General features: G+C 37.4%; 1 protein-coding gene across 14 annotated transcripts in view; it reads left to right on the top strand.

Annotated features, from left to right (window-relative positions):
- Window positions 1-21,513, top strand: part of LOC121314924 (regulating synaptic membrane exocytosis protein 2-like) — a 247,534-nt gene that overhangs the window by 179,669 nt on the left and 46,352 nt on the right. For 13 of the 14 annotated variants that reach the window (XM_041248684.1, XM_041248683.1, XM_041248691.1 and 10 more), the window contains 2 exons: window positions 8,789-8,895; window positions 14,544-14,716. In XM_041248684.1, coding sequence (XP_041104618.1) covers window positions 8,789-8,895; window positions 14,544-14,716 — 280 coding nt within the window. Of the gene's footprint in view, window positions 1-8,788; window positions 8,896-14,543; window positions 14,717-15,668; window positions 15,723-21,513 lie in introns of those variants that run through there. The other variant, XM_041248689.1, reaches the window with a different exon arrangement.

Here is a 21,513-nt window from a genome sequence, read left to right as displayed (position 1 = left end):
CCTGTCTTCGGCTTGTCTCTGTCTGCTTCCTCGGCCACGTTTTGTTTCATGGACAATCCAACCATCAGTTAGACACTGTGATTAGCCAATGTTCTATTGTAAGTTACTGCATATAATGCACAGTTCACAGCCTGCCTCTGTAAAGTGCTTTGTGATGGTGGTCCACTATGAACGGCGCTATATAAAAGTAAAGATATTATATTATTTATTATTACAGGTAGCCACTCACAAACAGCTGTTTGTTCAGTCCCTGCCTGTCTACCAAATTACCCATCATGTTGGCATCAAGTTATATTCTAAACATACATTAACATACACATCAGATTTGCAGTATCCGCTGTATAACATTACCTAAGTATAATCCCTGCATTAAATGAATAGTAGTGTATTTTGCTAGCTATACTAAGAACACACCTCTAGTTTCATAATCATTGTATTACTCAACATTAACTGGAATGTGATTCCTTTTAAAGGCCTCTGTTTCTGGGGTCTTTCTGAAGACATATTAGTTAACTGAAAGGGAAAAGTTAAGACAAGAGTAGAAAATGATACTTCCATCAATTTTACTATTAAGGACAACCCAAATATTGGGATTAACATCATAATTCATATTGTATTATACTCTTTATAGTCAGTGCATTAATAGCATCTCAATAAAATGCCTTCAGCTGGCCTTCTGCCTTGATAAGTTATTCCTGATACAGTACGAACAGAGACTCAATGTTCTAAATGTAACACAAATGTTCTCAAAGGAATTTCTCACCGCATTTGTTACATAACAGAGAGTGCTGTCTAAGTTGCAAATAATATTGAGAACCAGCTGGTATACATTGTGCCAATGTAAAAGAGAGCCTGTCTTCATGATACTAAATAACTGCATGTGTAAGCCTAATGTCTCTTTCAAGTGTGAAGTACCTCTGTGCAGCCTGAATTACCTAAGTACTTTGTCCAAGCTGCTCGAATAAAGCCCTCTCTGTTCATGCACGAAGACCCCGTCCCTGTTGTGCGCACGAGGACCCAGCACCATTTTCTCTGAGAAAGAGTGTGTGCTTGACTGTCACGGTTGTTTTGTGGGATAAGCTGATTTTTTCTACTTGTCCCCATCTTCCTTCGGGAAAATATTTTGCTATATTTCCAACTGCAACTCTGCAGGTGCCCTGGCAACCGGAAATGGAATCCAGGCGTTCCCTCTTTGATAGGGGCACGACTGCAACGTACTCCCCCTGATACTGTCAGACTTTTTGCAGGACGTGCAGTCCTCCTGGGGCCACTCGGCAACCTATATGGGGTGCACGATGCGGAGAAGCTGGGTCTTGACCACTTCCCACCTGTTGAGGCTTCCATTACCTCACTCAGGCCCAAGCCTCCGACGGGGACAAAGTATCTTTGCTTGATGCCCTGATTACACCATGTGTGGGCCCTCCATGGATGAGATGCTGCAGTGTTCTCACCAGGAATGTAAGTCCTCTAAGGAAATGGCTCGCCTTCTTAAATAGAGGACCCCAGCTTATAAGCCTCCAGCGACGCACAGGAGGCCTAGGCCCCCACAGTCCCTAAAGCCAGCACATTCTGACACTTTTTTCACAAAGGCAACCTGGGTTGTGGGACCAGAGTGCTAAGGGCAGCTTCCCGGTCTACCCCTTTTAGCACATCTGCCAGTGCTTCAAGTTCTGCACTTGCAACAGCTTGGGTATACTATCCCAATTAGTAATGAATAACATTTCATATTTGAAAGGGATCATTAAAATAGAAATGTTACCCATTGCCTTTCAAGGTCGCTGCATTTATTCCAACGCAGCAGGCTTGAGTAGAAAATTGGTGCTGATCCCTTCTGCTCACGGCACATTATCCTCTTGGGGGCGGGGTCTTCATGCCTGACACAAAGGGGGCTCTTTCGAGCAGCTTTAACAACGTACTCAGGTAATTCAGGCTACTCAGAGGTATATCCTCATCGGTCCAGGATAGCATTTCTATTTCAGGGAACTAGGGTTATAATATATAACCTAAAGTTATGCATATTGTTTTGGTATGGAACTGATTAGTTATGAAGTATTCCTGATCAGTACTAGGTCATGTGTACTGTAGTCCTATTTTTTTTTTTTTTGTTTTCATGTACTGGATTGTAGAGATACAGTGAAAGTGAAAGAGTGCTCTCAGGCTCTTTTTACTGTGGTTGTCATGGTCTTAATGTGAAGGACATATTTGGACTCACCCATCATTTAAATTTGTAACTAGACCCCCAAATCCCTATGCCTAGTAATGCACCTGGAGTATCACTTCAGAACAGAAGCCCTGGGAACACTAGGGAAAGGGAGGTGGTCTAACCTGCAGATACTGACATTATACATTAACTGTGTAGACAAATATTTCAAGTCTTTATCACCGCCCTACTTTGCAGACACAATATGAACCTGTATTGTATCTTTAGATACTGAAGACTCAACACAGGCTAAGTAACACAAGTAGTGCCTTTTAGCTCTTGGCATGATTTCAGTGTGCAAATTATATTTCTGTTTTATAACAAGATATATTACATAATACTGAAACAGATCTTCAGGTACATAATTTGCCATTAACTGCAGAACATTTGGTATTAAATCCAATCAAGTTTAATAGATGCAGGTTTATATTTTATGTAGATATTGCAACACATGGGCTGTATGCTAATGTAGCAGCCCTACTGGAAGCCCATATTATCCTGTGGATAGATTTTGGCACTACTCCATTTATAACAGAGGCTGCTATTTCAAAATGCAAGCCATGGTTGTCAGGACATTTTTTGTGCTTTGCAATTACCTGTAATGCAAATTGAAAACTGTGCAGTCTCATGTGGTTTAAAGGTTTCAGGTGAACTATTTGAGTTAATAAATAAATAAATAAAAATAAATGTGCATATCAAAAGTTCACTCATCAGACTTCCTTTTATTCTGTACAGGATTCAGGTTCATAAAAGCTCTTGTTTTTTTTTTCTTATCTGCAAAATTATTTTCATTAAAAAAAAATAGAAAATAATAAAGTATTTTTGAGCTGCCTGTATTGTAGTTTGCTTGAGCTCCTTCTAACTCGTGTAAAGGGGAACCAAGGTGGAAAGGAGACCCCTAACTGGTTACTGAACACTCTAAATTATGCACCACCATTAAAGACCATATTAAAGTAACAAGGGCTACACTAGGATACCATTCTAATTATAGCACCACTATTCTTATGGCAGCTTTTAAAAAGTACTAAATATTAATTACTAAGATAACAATGTAAGTGCAATTTTTCAAAGCTAACATTGCTCAATATCTCCAAAAACCATCAATTATCTTTATCACAGTTGTCATTTTGTTATTTGGTACTTTTTAATAAGTATTGCATAATGTATACTGTATAAATAATGATTTATTTGATTGATTCTGATTTTATTTGGCATTCTACTGACCAGACCTAAAGAGAAGTTCAGTACTCTTTTTTCTAAGTGAGTGCCTCTTAACATCTAATTATTACAGTTCCAAGCTTTGCTTAAACAATTATTTATAATTATTTTCCCTGAAATGGTTCAAACACTGGGAACCTCCTGTTTTTTTTTTAATAGATCAAACACATGTCCTTGCATATGATTATTAATACCACAACAAAGAGCTGCAAGCTGATTTGTTTTTTAGTACTTTATGTTCTTCGGGTAGACTTCCTCTAAAGTTGATGAAAGCAACACTAAAGCCTAAGAGATATATTATACAATATACACAGGCAAACACACAGAATTTAGTCAGTTTTAGAATACAATGTATATTGGTTATTGAAACCTATTTCTTGACTGTTAACCAAAGAATCAAAGTTACAAATATAATTAAGACCATGGTGATAATAAAGTAAATGTGCATTGTCTCAAAAGCCATATGCAGCTTTGAGTCGGATGAGTTTATAGTTTGCCTTTTGTTCTTTCAAATATAGCATTTTATTTTTCTTTATTAATTGTAGTAAGGTGTTTTTTAAAGGTTACAGAAGAAGATGGTACATGATAAAGAATCCATTGAAAGTACCCAGAAGAACTTGACTGAAAACGTTTTGACTCCTTTACTTCCCAAGGTCTTCCTTTTTCTGGACTCCTCTTTCCAAGTCTTCTTTAACATCACTTAACTTTTCAGCTCTTCCTTTTCTTCTTAATAACCCACTATTCCTCTTTTGTTAACATAACTAGCTGTTGCCTCCTGTCTCTCTCTCTCTCTTTCTTTGTGTATCTCTTGCTTGGTGTTGTGCCCCCACCACCACCACCACCATTTGTGAAAATGTGAGCCTTCTTCTCTAACCTGGTTTAGGCCATTTTCTCCCAGTGTCAGTTCTCACCTTCTGAAAACATCCACTCACGCCCATCTCCTTTGTCTATGTCTGTCCCATTTTGTGATGTGATCACAGAAGAGATGGATTCGCCCAGGCAGAGGAACTCAGGTCTGTCACTTCTTCTGCTTCTGCTTTCTACCCTTGCCATCTAGACTTCATAGCTAACACATTTCACATGACCATTGTTTATCCTTTCATTTTATGTTTTCTGTTATTTATGTGTGAGTTTGTATGTACAGTATACGTGTATATATTCAATAGTGATATATGTACATTTTTGTAAATACATGCATACATACTGTATATGTACAGCATATAGTGTCAGTGACTGAGGAATAAAGTTGTTTCAGCTCTTATAAAGATGTTTTGGATGCAGTACGATAATGTGCCATGCAGAGAGATATATAAAAGACACTAATATATACTGTTGAACTGTAGAATTACAGAACCAACCAACAGTATCAAGATAAAAAAAAAAGAAAAAAAAAAACATCAGCTTTATTTACCTGCTGTATATCAGGTGTTCCTTTTTATCATGACTTATTTTCATGTCATTTCATTTTAAACAGTGGGAACGCCATTTGTAGGAAAACATTATACCTCTAGAGCTAGTACTCAAATGGTAACGTGAAGTATGGTAATAACAGATTATTGGACACATTATTTCTGGTTTCTATGACACCTTTAAACTGTAATGGCTTTTCACTCTCACCCCACCATGCCCGTGTCATACCAAAGGAGGAGTGACATAGCAATTTAAAAAAAAAAAAAACATGATACAGTTTTGTGGAAGCAAGGTAACAGATTATACATAGGCTTGCTACTTTTCGATATTACTTAGTAAAGCTTGTTAAACGTCGAATTCCTAAAAAATATGAGTTCGATTGAAATAAATTTATATAGGACAAGTCGATAAAACCACACATTATTTTTTTATTTTCTTACCTAAAATAATCATTTAGAAATCATCTCTAGTTTTTGTAGTTGTTATACTTACTGTGCACTTTCAATTGCCAGCTACAGCGGCTGTCATTCAAAGCACCTACTGAGATTAGCGGGTTAAGGTGTAAGTAAGTCTTTGCTATAGGTATACGGTGACAGTTACTAGTTTGATTTGAAAAAGGAAAACACTTAATGAATATTGTGCACAATACCCTGACTGACAGCTGAAGTCTCCGCGGCAGGACGAAGCGGGCCCGTCTGCCTTGCCTTCCAGTGACTCTGAGTCCAGCTGTGCTGAAGCAGGAGAGGGGTGGAGCTCAGACTCCGAATAATAAGTGCAAGTTAGTCCTGTTCAACTATCTAATGTTTTGTTCTGTGCATGTTACTCGTAAGTTTATGCTATAAAAGCCTGTGTATGCTGCGTTTTCTATGGTTTATTTGAGAACATTTTTTAATTTGTGTAGGATCTTTATCTTTACAAGGTATAGCTCCGCTGTGACCAAACGTTATTTCAATTATAATGTTGGTAACCATGGCTTTGTTGCATGTTGAATATGATAAAGGGGTTTCGCTAAATGAGACATTTCTCAATGGAATAAAAAGTCTGTGTTTTTTTTTTAAAGCATAAAGGTCTATTTCACCCATTCTCTGCTTGAATTAGAAAATAAAGATTGAAAAAAAAACGGTAAATTCTTTTTAAAATAAACATCGATATTAATCGTCAATTTGGAAAAAAAAAAAAAAAAAAAAAACTCGAATAGTAGCAAGCCTAATTATACACCTAACAAGCTTGCATGATTTCTGGTTACACACTGGAGTAGGGCGTATGCAAACCATAAATGCTTTGACCCATTTTGTGTTATCTTTCATGAAAGCTAGTTCTTTTGAATGTGGGAATGAGATGTGTCTAAACAGCAAGTGGTTATGATTGTAATGGAGCAGATTTCTTATTTTTTTCAACTCAAAGTGCAGTAGATTTATGCCATGTGTTTTCTCAAAAGAGGTAATTAGAAGATCTGATCTCTACTCATTTCTTGACTATGAGCAAATAAGTACATTTGGAAAATGTTACTTAGCATGTAGTACTATTTGATATACTCACCGTGAAAGAGCCACACAGAATGGGAAACATGCATTTACACAAGAGACAGTACAAGTTAAATCTGATTCTCATAGGAAGCTTCATGTTTTTTGGTTTTTGGTTTTGTTAAATAATTTCTTGTTATTAGTTGTCAAAGAACTTTTGAGAAAAATATGGAAAACTATTGGCATTCAAAGGTTTACTAAATTAATTCATTTATTTTTAGTTCCCATGAAAGCCACACTTCTGAGGCTTTTTTCACAATTAATTCTGGTTGCAAGGCATGAGGGGTGTCATTGGAAAAACTCCGTATCCCAATTGGAAATACTGGTGGTTATTATATTTTATTTTTCAGACATGGTGCAGCCAACTCTGTAGATATGCATCTGCTTTCAGTGTAATGCAATATGCTGTAGGATGTTTACTTTGTTATAATTAGGTATAAATGTTCAGTACAGTAATTGTTAATTTAATTTGACCATGTAAATCAAATAACATAGCTAATGCATATTTGCATGCATTTTTATATGTGACCTTTATCGTTCTATCCAATAAAAACCACAACATAAAAGGGGGGGGCGGGGCGGTTGGAAATGGCAGTAATGCCCTCACATGTACAGCTTGAACTTTTATACATTGCATTTGACGTTTACTCATTTGTTAAGCCTTTCCTAAATTAAAACAGTGTAGTCTCAGATACTGTTACCAGCATTTATTTCAGAATGAAAGAAAACAGTGTATTACTAAAGAGTTACTAGAGGCCAAAGTAGAATAAACAGAGGGAAAGTCAACTGAGGAGGTCTGACAAAAAAAAAAAAAAAAACCTTCATTAGCTTTCTGTTCTTTTTCTGCCTCTCACATGTATTTTTGGTTAATGCCTTTTGTGTTTGTTTGTGTTTTAATTTCAGTGTTTTATTTCATTGGTGGTGTTTTTATCACTTTTGTGTTTTCTTGTCACTGCCATCTTTAAAAAAAAATATAGAGGGGAATGAAGCAGAGCTAGAGAACGGGGATGCAGGTAGTGCAGCTGTAACCTTTTTCTCAGGACGTTTCTTGACTTTCAAATATTGTCTGGTGTTTCATGATACAGTAATTCACAATATTGGCTAGTTCACAGTTAGGCTATGCTGACGGTAAATTTTTCATGTATTGTGTACCGGTGTATAGAAGGATTCACTAATTCCACCCCCACAGTTTTTCACATTTTTAGATGTGTTAGTCAGATACAGTATGTGCCTTTTCATTTGTAATATTTCACTGTATAAATCTTTATAATATAATTGATTTTACGAAAAGATTTTAGTTTAGTTTTGTTAAATTGTGGTGTTTCTCAGTTATCATGGTTATTTGAAGCTTCTTCTCCCGCAGTCAGAAAGTATGACTACAACAAACAAAAACAGATTGTTTAGGCTTCATGCTAACTTTTCACAAACAATAACATACTGTAATTATAATATCCCTTTTCCTATTCATAATACATCTAAAATGTAGACATTTGTATTTTAATTGAAAGCTAAATTATATTTTTAATATTTATAATTGTTTCTATTATTACGTAATATAACCGTAAACACTGACCGATTAAATGTCTTGAGTTATTTAAGTTGAGCTTCTGACGAAAAGGACAAAATGTAGACAGTTAGCTTTTACACTTGAGTATAAGAGAGTGACTTTGAGGCTCAGTATTGGATGGCGCTGACTGAAAGAGATAAATATAATCTGTATTGATTGGCAAGTAAAGGTTATCAGGAGACATTTAAGAAAAAACATCATAATCACACTTCAGAAGCATTAAAAGGGTTTTTTTAAGTTAGTAGGTTAATGATGAAAGAGATGTGGAATTTTGCAGTTGAAATCATTGAGAAGAGCTATTATAAACAGTTCTCCCTAATGTCGAGATATAATTGTAACCCATTAAGTATGAAGTTGAAGCTGAGAACTTCTACAGCCCAGTTGAACTCTTCTGGATCTTGAGCACAGAGTGCTAGGCATCAGTTGCCCTGGAGATGTGGGGCGAATAAAACTAGTGCTGATGCGAATCAAGGGTGAAAACGTTGACAACCCTGTGCACAATATCTTACAGGCTTCTTAATGTTAATGGGGAGGGGGTTCTGATAAGTGCTAACAATTAGGAGACTAGTTAAGAAACAGTAAATATCCTTGGTAACCAGAATCCTACTGAATTGAGTTGCTTTTGCACTGTTAATTGGGTGTTGTGGTCAGTGAACCTCATACGAGTATGTTAAAGAGGACATTTTAGGTAAAAGAAAAGACCATTAGTCCAGGTGGACTTGCAGATTGCTCTGATCTATTGTCCACTATCCTTATCATTACCTCCACTCCACACCACTCAGCCCTCGTCATCCAGGACTTCCACTACACAAGAAAAATTATATTAGGGAGCAGTGACTGAGCCTAACTGGTAATCTTCTCCGTCTGCAGGTGCTATGGATGTGGAGGAGAAAACTCGCCAATTGAAACTGAAAATGAACAAATACAAACATGGGGCAGGATCGGACTCCAGACTGGAACAGGAGTATCAATCCAAGGCAAGTGATGACCTCCCTTTCACCCAGTTCTATTTTTTAAATAATATTTTAACATGGGTGGGATCTTAATGTGTTACACTTTAATTCTAAGTAAGTTGTTGTTTTCCCTCTGGGAGATTTAAAAAAAAAATACATTGGAGTGATTTTGAGGACCTACCTATTGTATTTAGAATGTCAGTACCCCTCTGAAATACGTCTGTACAGACAGGTAGTTAGGTCTTCTGTAGAATTCTTGCAAAAAAATTGTCAGAGCCTTGGTATTATTGTGATGCTGGGGGCCTCAAAATTGAAAAATTGTTCAGTTGTCAAATTTCCCAATTGATTTTTAAATAAATTATAGTGCTTGTTCCTTATAAAATAGCAGATATATCATTTTTGTATTACTTTAGATCACTCTTGGAGCCTAATTAATCATTAGTCATTTACAGTATCCACCACTTACACCATACAGGGTTATTTTGGGCAGGCGTTTATTCTGGACAAATAGCATTTGCCATTCCCATTGATTTCAATAACAAAGGCATTGTTTATACCATGTTAAGCACGTTGTATATTTTGGGCAAACTCAGCTGTTTGGATCGCGTTATGTGGCATTCACATAGATTTAAATAACAAACACATTGAATTTACACTAAAGCTCAGTTTGGTAGCTCATGTCCCACAAGATGTTTTAGCCCTTCAAAGATGTGGCAAAGTTTAACATTTTCCTCCTGAAGCCATTTTGTGGGGTCATTAAATCAGACAGTAACATAAGTAGACAGTTGCAGAACTGCATACAGAAAGCCAATTACATTATGAACAAGCATAAGCAATTTGAAAGTGATATTTGTACTTCTTTAGAAGGAACAATCATTTGAATTGATTTTAAAAAATCACTCAGGAATTTGACAATTGAATAATTCTTCAATGTGGAGATGCATTTCATGTTTGAGTTGATGTGGAATGACCCTATACAGTATATGGTACTACACTAGGCTGAAGAAAGTTCTTATTTTTCATTCCGTTCTCTCAGGGAATCTGTTGCACTTCCTCAATCATTTCACATCAGAAGTATCTTCTGGCTGAAAAACATGTTTACTTTAACGTGTTTCTTTCAAAACTGCTCTATAGAACACATAGGCAATTATTTTGCAACAACCACTTTAAAGGTAACAGCAATAGCATTAAGATCTTCCACTTTTTGCAAAGAAATGTTGTCTAATCTGGCTTGTTGAAAGCCCATTACTGATAATGCATGGATTATCTTTTGAGAAAGTTGAAATACTGTTCTTCACAATAACTAATCTTGAGGAAATATAACATGGAATGTAGCCGAAGCACACTGAGTAATGTATGCCTGGGTTAAAAGTTTTAGAAACTGGTTCACAGCTAAGGGAATATAGAATGTTACCACAATCATTTTGTATTTCCTATAATTCTGATTTGTGTTGCCCAGAAATTTGAGAAGCCCAGTGGAACAGGGAAGCAACATTGTGAGTTTTGATTTAATTCTTCCAAAAGGATATGCTAAATCTGATTTAACTTAAATGTAAATTCAAAGTTTTGATGCATGTTAATAAAATTCCTTGCAGTGCGTGGTCTTTGGTTTAAACAGAGAAAAGTTACAGATCTTCCAAGGTATCCAAGCATCGTTGGGCCCACCAGAAACTAGCCATGCACTTTGGTACTTGCTAGGTTTCTGTGGAGGCACTCTGTTTCCCCCTTGAGCTTGCTTCTCTCTGTCAAAATACATAACAGGGCAAGATACCATCCTGTGTTTAAAACTTTTTTCTTTTCTTTTCTTTAATTGGTTTGTACATATTTTGTTACTCGTTTTGTTCTGGTGGCAAGGAACCTTTTCCATTCCAATTAAAAGTCTGTTTATAATAGCTTGCTGCTACCAGAGATTCGTTTTTAATCATTTCATAGGACAGAAAAAACAGAATATGTGGATCAGAATATATTATCACACAATATTATAGGTCTCAAGTTGGTTTTGTGCAGTATTGTGATGAGAATTTGTTTGACCCATGTTATTTCTGTGTGTTTTTTTTATTGTTCTATTTTCATTTTCCTTGGTTGAATTCCTATTGTACCTCTTTATTTTGACTGTAGTTTTTTTTATATATATATATAGTACTGTGCTTCCATCGAGAGTGAATAAAATAGTGTATAGCTTCAGATAGGTAAGTGTTATGATATATAGATATATATGTTACTGCTAGTCCAAAATAAGGTTAATTGTGTTAATTACTTGTTTGAACATGATTTATGGTCTTTAGGTGAATTCAAAATTCCTGACATTAACTACCTAATGCGCACAATTCATTTTCTTTCAATGAACTTTCATTTTGCAGTCACGTTTGACTGCAATAATCCTTCATGCTGAATCTGTTATACTTATGGGACAGGTATTTTATTGCATTGTGGACATTCACTTCCCAAAAGATTAGAGCATAAGGCACAAGGGGGTGACTAACCTGTACATTGCAATATTTTCAAAGCATTGAAAAGCTTTTTTTGTAATTTATTTATTTTATTTTTTTTTATTTTATTGGAGCTAACATGCACTCATTTGAAACCAAGAAACTGGGAGAATCACACGATTTCAAATTTTGCTGCATTGCTAAGCAGATGCTGAGCTTGATCAAAGGAAATTAATTTTCTGAATCTGGTTGTTTAATTCATGTTTTAACATTTTTGTTAAAATTCTTGTTATAAATAAAATGGAGTGCTGTGTTTTTTTTTTCTCTTAAGGTGGCAAAACAAGACCCTTTCTATAAATCTGTGACAGAGCAAAAACCCTGCTTCTGTAAATAAGTGTAGGGTTTTCAGGGGCGGGGTTAAATCTGTCCCTGCCAACAATCAGTTAGGTAATTCAGTGCTAATTGGGGAGTGGCTACCTGTGTGTAAGCTAGACAAAATCATTTATGTGTAATTGTTTGTGTACTGTGATTTAAGAACCTTTGTTGAAGGCTCAGCTAAAGGGTAAATGTTGGTTTGGTGTTTGTTTAAACCATTTATTTATTTATTTGTTTTTCAAGTGCAGTCCTGCTCTGAGTCTCTAGGGGGCGTTATTCCTTCCTTACACCAACTGTGACAGGATAACACTGTGGCCCAAGATTTTGCCGACAGGAGACTCAGATACAGAAGCTACAGTGAAGCGTCAACTGGCACGTGGGTCAAAATAAAAGCCTTAAACAAAACACCAAAACAAACACCAGACAAACATTTACCCTTAGTCTGAGCAGTAGCCTTCACCGTAGGTTCTTAAATCACAGTACACAAACAATTACACTCTCCTAACTCCCTTCCCCCTCACAATGGATTTTGTTTTCCTTATATACAGTCGGCTCCCCCTTAATCGGGATACTGATAATTGAGATATTCGCTTAAATGGGACACAACTGGGAGATGGTTCTTCGCAATGTTATTTATGTCATTTAAATGGGATGTCACTTTCTTTAATTGGGATACAGTATTTTCAAATGAGGAACAGAGGTTGCATTTCAGAGCGAGATAGTGTGATGTGATTTAACTATATTTAATTTAGAAATGAAAAAACAAGTAACAACATAAGTGGCATGTTGATCCACCAAATCATATTCCCATTGTTTCAGTTACAGCCGTTAATGAGAAACACATTTCATCCTGACAAACCCAAGAATCAGAAGTGCCCTTTGAATGCGTGCACAGCAAAGTGTTCCTTACCTGTCTCTCATTTGTTGTTACTATTGGTATCTGGTTTGGTTGTCGGATAATGACTTACCAAAACATGTAGAACATTGAAGTGGGAATTATGTATTTACTTGTAGATACTGTACTGCATAATACAAAGCTAAATGATGCATTGAAACTCATATTGTAACTCTTTTTAGCTTTATTATCACTGGCCCCCGTTTACTGTGTTGAGAATATTTATGAGTTTACATTCTTTCAGGGTATGCAAATATTTAAAATCCAACTGTTAATATAAACGGACCAGTACTTGTGCTGTTGGTCACATGGTCTGACTGCAGCTTGACTATTGGAGTTTGAACTATCACGCAGAAAGTAATTACCAGGAAGCAGCAGCAATGTTTTGTACATATGTAAATGGTCTGCCTATCCCAAAGGCAAAAAAAAAGGAAACAAAGGAGGTTATCAATTTACATCAGTTTATAGTGGAGGCAGTTTTGTATATATTCTGAACCTACCTTCCAGGAGAAAGTGTTAGTAATTACTATTCTTCTTCTATATGTTAGAATGTTGATCATGTACATGCATTTCATGGCTAAACTGCTCCACAACGATTTCTGGGCGGGGTTGAGCTAGTGCACCATGTGGTCACACAACTTCTGTGCGACGCATGTTTTCTGGTACTCCCGTAGCTGTACCCAGTGTGTTTCCCCCGTGATGTTCAGATGGTGCAGAATGGCTTGCTTTACCAGGTCATACTGGCTGGCTTCGGCATCTGTCAGGCAGGGTCCTAGCTGGCTTGCCCAGAACTCCTTGGGCCATGAGGCGGTGGTAGCCAGCCGCTCAAAGGTGACCAAGTAAGCTTCCGAGTTATCCTCCGCCGTCATCTTCTGTGCCTTTGGGGCCGTCAACACAGGTCCTGCTGGTACATTGGACTGTCTCTCCAGACCGACCCTCTCGATCAGCGCCGTGTACCTTTCCTCTCTCCGTCTTTCCTCGACCTCCCGTCTGCTGTCCAGCGCATCCAGCAACGCTGCTAGTGAAGCTTGATCCTTCCCTGACACACATACAGGCAGCCATTTTTGAAGAAGCTGCATTAGCTTCTTGAGGAATTCGAAGAGAAGCTTTTACAATTTCAGCGTTTCATTATTAGGCTTAGTTCTAACAAACAGTACCAGCTTGGACAGGTCGGAAATGCTGATCAGGCCCCTGTATTGTTCGACATGGCAAGCAATATTGCAGTTCACAAAAAAGGGAGAAAAACAGGTAGTAATCATAACTGGAAATGAGAAGCAGCGCATAACTGTAATGCTCTGTGTGACAGCAGACGGCCGCAGACTGCCTTCATATGTGTTTTTTTTTTAATATGCGTAATTGAGGTTGTGTCTTTGTAAATGCATCTTTATGTGATGTCTTAAATTCAAAGGAATATGGTAGTTATATTGTGTATAATTTATATTTTTATTCCAACAATGCACATACACAGGGGAAATATTTTAGATATGAAAAGTATATACCCATATTTTCAGTCTCTTATTATGTCCAGCATTCTGCATTGTAATCTATATATATATATATATATTACTATATATATAGATATATATTATATATATTAGATATAATATATATATGATATATATATATATATAGGTCCACATCCCCAGCAAGTGCATAAGAACACAATGCTTTTATTTTTTTGTAAGGAGAAAGAAGCACCAAACTAGGTAATGCAATTCAAGGTCTCTTAACAGTCTCAAGTTGTTTGTATCTCATGTTGTAGCACTCATAAATTTATTTGAATAAACTAGAATTAAATAAAGACTGGAGTAGAATGCCCATTGTATCCTAAAATCTCTTCAAACCAAAACAACAGAAAGATTTTTAACAGAATGTGTGACATTTTAGTTTCTTGAAAGCTCATTAACTGGTGAACCACCTAATATATGTTTTTGGGTTTTTTTTTTTGTTTGTTTTTTTTTCGCACCTTGCAGCATCGGTTAGGCCGGGATCCACATAGAGGCTCTGATAACGTGTCCACTAAGTCTTCAGACAGTGATATGAGCGACGTGTCCGCTGTGTCGAGGACCAGTAGTGCTTCTCGGTTCAGCAGCACGAGCTACATGTCTGTCCAGTCCGAGCGGCCTAGAGGAAACAAGAAGATCAGGTGGGGCACTTCACAAGCAGGTTTGGGGAAAAGCTTGAAAACAGAGTAGACTTGCTAGGAATGAGCAAATCTAGTTGTGGGTTCTGAACCTTCTGAAGTTCAGATCAAGCAGCCCAGTTCACATTTTTTTAACCTTAAAAAAGTTTGATCTGGGTCCCTTGCCAGAAAGGAAATGCCTTCTCCGGCCATGTCATTTCCTACACGTCAGTGAGTTCAGGTTTGGCTCTGCTTAAAATGGTACTTGAGAGAACTGAACCAAACCTCTGAACTTTACTTTAGCTTGATGAGGTTTGCCCATGCCTAGCAATAGTTTGCATTCCCAAATGCATTTATGTAGGTTCAATTGAGACACATATATTGTATTATTCCACAAACATCCTACAAATACTACATTTGTAACCTTTAATTTGTATGCTGCAGTAATACCAGCATGTATAACATTGTCCATGTGTGTTCTTTGTGTTCTTCATTATTATATTTTCCACCTGAGATTTAAATACTCTTATTATGTTTGGCTCTTTTCTTTTCCAACTTGTTTATTTGTGTTGATATCCTAACTGTATATTTCTTTTTTGTTGTTATTTTATACATGCTGTATATATATATATATATATATATATATATATATATATATATATATATATATATATATATATATATATATATATATATATTATATTTTTTTTTTTTTTTCTTTCTGTTTTGCATGCTTCAATTCATGTTTGTTCAGACGGTCAAAAGCATTAGAAGACAGAAAGGAGGGTGGGAAAGATGGGGAAGAACTTTTGGAGGAAGTTGTGCCAGAGGAGGAGGAGGAGAAGGAGGGGGGGGGAGGGGTGAAAAGGGAGGGGCAAGAGGAGTCTGAGAACTGTGAGGAGGAGGAGGAAAAGGAAACAGGAGAGAATGATGAAGGCCAAGCTGAGGAAGAGGCGCAAGAGGAAGGGAAAGATAAAAGACAGAGAAAGAAAGAGGATTTGCAAAGGAGATTCTCTGAGAATGACGTCAGGTAAAATCTAGCCAGTGGCCCTCTGTTTTAGATGTAGCAGTTAGGTAGTTCCTTTGAGCAGTGGTGGAACTAGGCTTTGGTGAAGCCAAATGAAAGCTGTCTAGGACCCTGGTGGACTTCTAGGTGAATCTTTTTTTTGTATGCTTACACTAGAACCCATACAATATGATAGAAAATGAAGAAAGACACCATAAAGAGATGCTTCGCAAAGCCTTATTTTGCCACTGCTTTTGAATATCTGTGGTTGTTTCCACTCTCCCAAATTTAACCTAATTTTCCCTCCTGTGCTTTCTTATCCTATTTACCATAAAAAAAAGTCTTGATATAGAATTGAAATTGATGGAGTTACATGTGACAGCAGTTTTGGATTCACTTATTTGACAACATGACAACATTTAGTAACACTTTCACTGGGTCATAGACACATTCCTGATACAGTAAAACCTGTCAAATGCACAGCACTTGGGACTGGAAATATGTGCCAGATTATACTGTACGTTGGTTTACAGGTACTGTAAAATAGAATGCTGTAACTAAAAGACAAACTACAGTATTTTAACACATAAAATACTTCATCCAGTCTGTCCAGGTATACCCTGTATGCTGACTGTTCATTAATATTTAGAGGAAGTCAGTAGAGCAGTGAAAAGGAAGAGACCTGTCATCATCCCGTGACAGGCTGCAGAAGATGTGTTGTTATGAGCTCTCAAGGAGATAATAATGACTTATTTTACTTATAATAAGAATACAAACTTTAGAATATGAACACATACAGTAATAGTCGCCTGTGCAAAAAACAACGGTACCTGTTTGAATCCCAAATTTACAAATGCTGCCAACATCCTGAGACAGCATTAGAAAAAATACAATTCAGCATAACATAAAAAAAGTCAAGCTTAGCTTCCATGTCCTGATTCTAATCTACTGACAATTACAGTACAACTCCGAATAACCATTTGACAAAACAACATATCCTTATTATCTTTTATCTAAATACATAATAAGCAGAATAAAGAGACTATATACAGTATGTGAAAATGCTGGTTGTGGTTTTTAAAAGAAGATACACAAATCTCCCTTTTTTACTTTCCTAATGAAACAACATGTGCAGTAACTACAAGAGCTTCCCTCTGCAAGAAGAGCATAATGTTAATTTACCTGCTGCGCACAGAGCTGCAAATGAGAAAATGCTGTTTACACTGTATTTTTGGTCATAGCATCAACACTGACAATACATATTTTTGCGAATAGCAATTCAGTAAACATGCCAGTACAGTACAAAATATAGAAACAGAAAATAGCAGTAAAGCATCAGTCAAGCCTTTTTATGTTTGAGAAAAAAAACGCACCTAACCGAAGATATTATATTGGGATTGCCTGACTCAATAATGACAGCACAGTTTATGCTGAATAGATGCATTTATAATATAGTACTTGTAAAACACAGTTTAAAGAATGATTGACCCTAATAAGTATTCTTTGCTTAACCCCTCTGCTTTTAGCATACCAGAGGAGGACATTTCAGGAGAGAAGCACGTAGTACGAGAGGAACGTTTTATACAAGGGGCACGTTAAACAAGGGGTGTGCATTATACAAGGGATGTTAAAGACATCTGCTCAGTCACGGGCACACAGGGTGCACGTTGTATTTATAAAATGAGAGCAGTCTAATGTACAGCAAGCTCTGTTTAACCATACATCTTTGTTTAAGGTCAGTTATCACCAAACATGATAGTTCTGCTAATACTGTGTAAAAAGTAGATCACCAATCAGCTCTGCCATACTTATCATTCTGATTACAGAGAATGGTGTAGGGTGTAACATAGGGTTGAAAGGAGTGATTAACTCTCCTCACTCCTTGATAATTCACTGATATGAAGATGGACTGAAGTGATAATAATCCAGTGATGTTGTTTAGCTTTTCTAACTTTTTAATACATGTTATTGCATTCTGTTGGAATTTAAGAGAATCACCATTGCACAGCTGCTTGTTTGGCACAGCAACCATGGTTTGAAACCAGCTACTATCTTTTCTTCTGGTTTAATTTCATTTGTAAGCATAGGGAACTTTATGTAAGTGGAGGCAACACACAATGGCTTTCTTCTCATTGAGCTCTTTGGTTTTTGGTGTTGCTGTGAAAATATATCTGCATCCCACTTACTGTATGCTTCTTTACTATGCTTATTAAGATGTGATGAAGAGTTCTCCCCTCAGATCACCAAATCATTCACAATCACTTATAAATTAGTTTATACGTCATTGGGTTCCTACAACCCTTCTAAAAAGCGGTTAAGTTCATATAATGAATAAGTCTGTCTGTCTTTAAACTTTGTTATCTGAATCATGCAGTTTAGAGTTATATCCCAAAATGCAATGTGATCAGACAAATGCCCTCAACCTTGTTAAATGTATTCTAGTTTTTTGTTAAATGAATGCAGTATTGTTGTTGTAGTAGGGATGGCATTTCCAACATGTTCAGTGTTACATCCAAAACAGACTTTGGCTGTGGAGGGTTTTCTACATCTAACGGCAATCTGGATAATGCGTCCGCATTAGCATTGTCTTCAGAACATTTGTACCTGATGTCATGTTGATAAGCAGATAGCATCAATGTCTACTTTTGCATATGGGCAGCTGCCAATGACGGTACTCCTGCTTTAGGAACCAGAATCGTAACTAAAAGCTTATGGTCCGTCACAAGAGTAAACTTTCTTCCCCACAAATATTCTTTAAATTGCATAATTCCGAAAATTATACCCAATGCTGCTTTGTCAATTTGTGATTAGTTTCTCTCTGCTTTAGTCAGTGTACGTGATGAAAACGCTATGGGGCGCTCTGAGCCATCCCTGCACATGTGTGAAATAATCGCTCCAATTCATACAGGAGATGCATCGCACGCTACGCCAGTACTGGCAGCGTCGGATCATACTGCACTAACACTTTAGAAGAAGTTAGTTTGGTTTTAGCTTCACAGAATGTCTGGTCACAACCCTCAGACCATTTACATTTTACATTTTTCCACAGTAGCTCAGTCAGGGGCTAACTCAGTGTGTACAAATTTTGAATAAACTTCCCGTAGTAATTTAGAAGGCCCAGGAACGATCTCAGTTCTGGAACATTCTTGGGAACAGGTCCGCCAACAACAGCCTATGTTTTCTCAGTGATGGGACTAATTCCCTTCACATTTATTTCATGCCCAAGATATTTTACTGAATCCTGGAAGAAACTACATTTGTCTTCTTTAAGCCGTATGCCATGGCTTTCTAATCTAGACAGCACCATTTCCAGGTTTGCCAGGTGTTCCTTGTCATTTTTCCCCATTATCAGTATGTCGTCCAAATAACAGATGACCCCTTCCAGACCCTGCAAGAGCTGGTCCATAATTCGCTGAAAAACAGCAGGGGCGCTAGCTACTCCATACGGTAGTCGGTTATACTTAAACAATCTCAGTGGGGTGTTTATTGTTAAGTGTTTCTTTGAGTGTTCGTTCAGCTCCACCTGCTGGTAAGTGTGGGAGAGGTCTAACTTTGAGAATTTAGTTCCCGCTGCCAATTTTGCTTCTGGTTCTCGGAATTGGCTATTGGTCCACTTCTAACCATGGATTTATGGTAACCTTTAATCCCAGCAAATGCGTACATTACTGTCCTGTTTTGGCACAAATACTAAAGGAACAGCCCATTCACTAAAGTCAACCTTTGAGATTATGCCCTGTTTTTCCAGCTCTTTTAACTGGCTTTCTACAGCTGGTTTCAAAGCATAAGGTACCGGTCTTGCTTTACAGGTGTGGCGCCTTTAGCCATCCTTTAGCCATCCTCAGACTAGCCTTAACTCCGGTCACACAACCAATTTCGGGGCTGAAAACAGACTGGTACTTATTACACAGAGCTCTTACTGCATCAGTAACTCGAAGTATCTTTCTCCAGGCTAGTTTCAGCTTGCTGAGCCAATCTCTGGCCAGCAATGCAGGGCAATTTTCCTTAGTAACTACAAGAGCCAAATCAAAGATTTCTTCTCGGTACATTACACTTACATTTAGTTTAACCAACACATCAAGCGTTGCATTTGTATATGTCTTTAACACTCAATCAGTCGGTTGGAGTTTAACCTTAGGAAACTTTTTCCGAAATCAAAGTTACAGCAGCTCCTGTGTCTATTTCCGTTCTCATGACTACATCATTTACATTTACATAGTACGGTTTTTCAAAAACAGTGCTAGTATTTACAGTGTGCAATTCCACAACGCAGTCAGACTCACGGTTACCGTTTCAGAATCCGCGCGTAATGCTGGAGACTCTGGGGTGTCCACCTGCCGATTTGCGAGGTAGCGAGCCCTGCCAATGGCCATCTCTTGTGATGTTCTCCAGTAGTCTCTGCTTTCTTCTTTGGTGCAGTTGAACAGCAAGCCCGCTGTTCAACACTATAAATTCTTAAAATTGCAGGAATCTGGACCATGGCTCATTCCTGAACAACAAAAACAAGGGCTCCTCTTCATCATTGGTGCCGCCTTTCCCTTGATAGCGTTTGTAGACACAATTGGCCTTGCACTTTTCTTTGTGCTTTCGTACACCGAGGCTATCTCCGTAGCAGCAGCCAGCAGCCTTCTTTTTACCTTTATCTGCGATTTCGTTATCATAGAAGTACTGCTCAAGCCTATCCAGGTACACATCGAAACTTTCTTCATTTTCGTCGAAATGAAAATCCTTGGCTCTTCCGATAGCTTTTAAGTTACTTAATACATTTTATAGTTACATCAACACAGACAATTTGTCATCTAATGAAAGCTCACATTATCAGCCATTTCACAACGGTACAATAAATACTAAATACAAGCATACATACAGTATGTTTAAATGCATACTCTCTCTGCCTTTGTTGTCGTTTTTGATATTCAAATTGTGTAAAAACAAACCTGTTACCTTTACAGTAAGAGCTACATACATTTCCTTTCAGTGGACTTAATCCAAAAATAACTCTCAGTGGATAACTTTTGCGCTCAAGAACAGACAATTAGAATTGTTTTTACAACATAAATGCAGTTTATCATTTCTTCCATTTTTTAGGGATACTCGCTAACAGTAAATCATAGCACTCATAAAGATACATTTGTGCCAAAGAACACAGTGAAGAGAAATAAACATGGAATATAATGAAATGGTAACTTTACTCAAACATAACCATTTGTTTATTCTATATCCAGCCTTTGATTTCTGTCAGGCCACACGTTCTCATCAACATCACATCGAACAGTTTCCCTCACAATACATCTTGGAGAAAAAATGTCCTGCATGACTGAGCCATCCTTGACAAGCGTCTGCTGTGATGGCCTGATAAGCGGCATTCATGGCATCTAGCAGTGTCATTTGGTCATGAGGACGATGGTCATACACCTTACATCGCCAGGCAGAGAAAAACTCCTCTGTGGGATTCAGGAATGGAGAGTATGGTTAGAGGAACACTATTGAGAGATGTGGATGAGCTTCAAAACACTCCCTAACATTGTCCCATATTACAACAAAGTTTGTCAACTGTGGCCCCTCCAGTCCTTTGTCCTCTGGGGTACAAGACTATTGTACTTCATATCTAAAAACGCAAGCAAGTGCGCTGTGTTGTATGGGCCATTGGTGGGGATATGGGAAACAACACCATTCCTGGAGATAGCAGCACCCATTGTAATACTTCCTCCTCGTTGACTGGGTACATCAACTGTGGCTTGGTGACCAATGACATTCCTCCCACATCTCCTTAGTTTGTTCAAATTGAAGCCAACCTCATCCACATATATAAAATCAT

The sequence above is a fragment of the Polyodon spathula genome, chromosome 4, assembly GCF_017654505.1.
Source record: "Polyodon spathula isolate WHYD16114869_AA chromosome 4, ASM1765450v1, whole genome shotgun sequence".
Taxonomy (NCBI): domain Eukaryota; kingdom Metazoa; phylum Chordata; class Actinopteri; order Acipenseriformes; family Polyodontidae; genus Polyodon; species Polyodon spathula.
The sequence above is the reverse complement of the archived record's forward strand: the minus strand, read 5'-3'. Positions and strand labels throughout refer to the sequence as shown.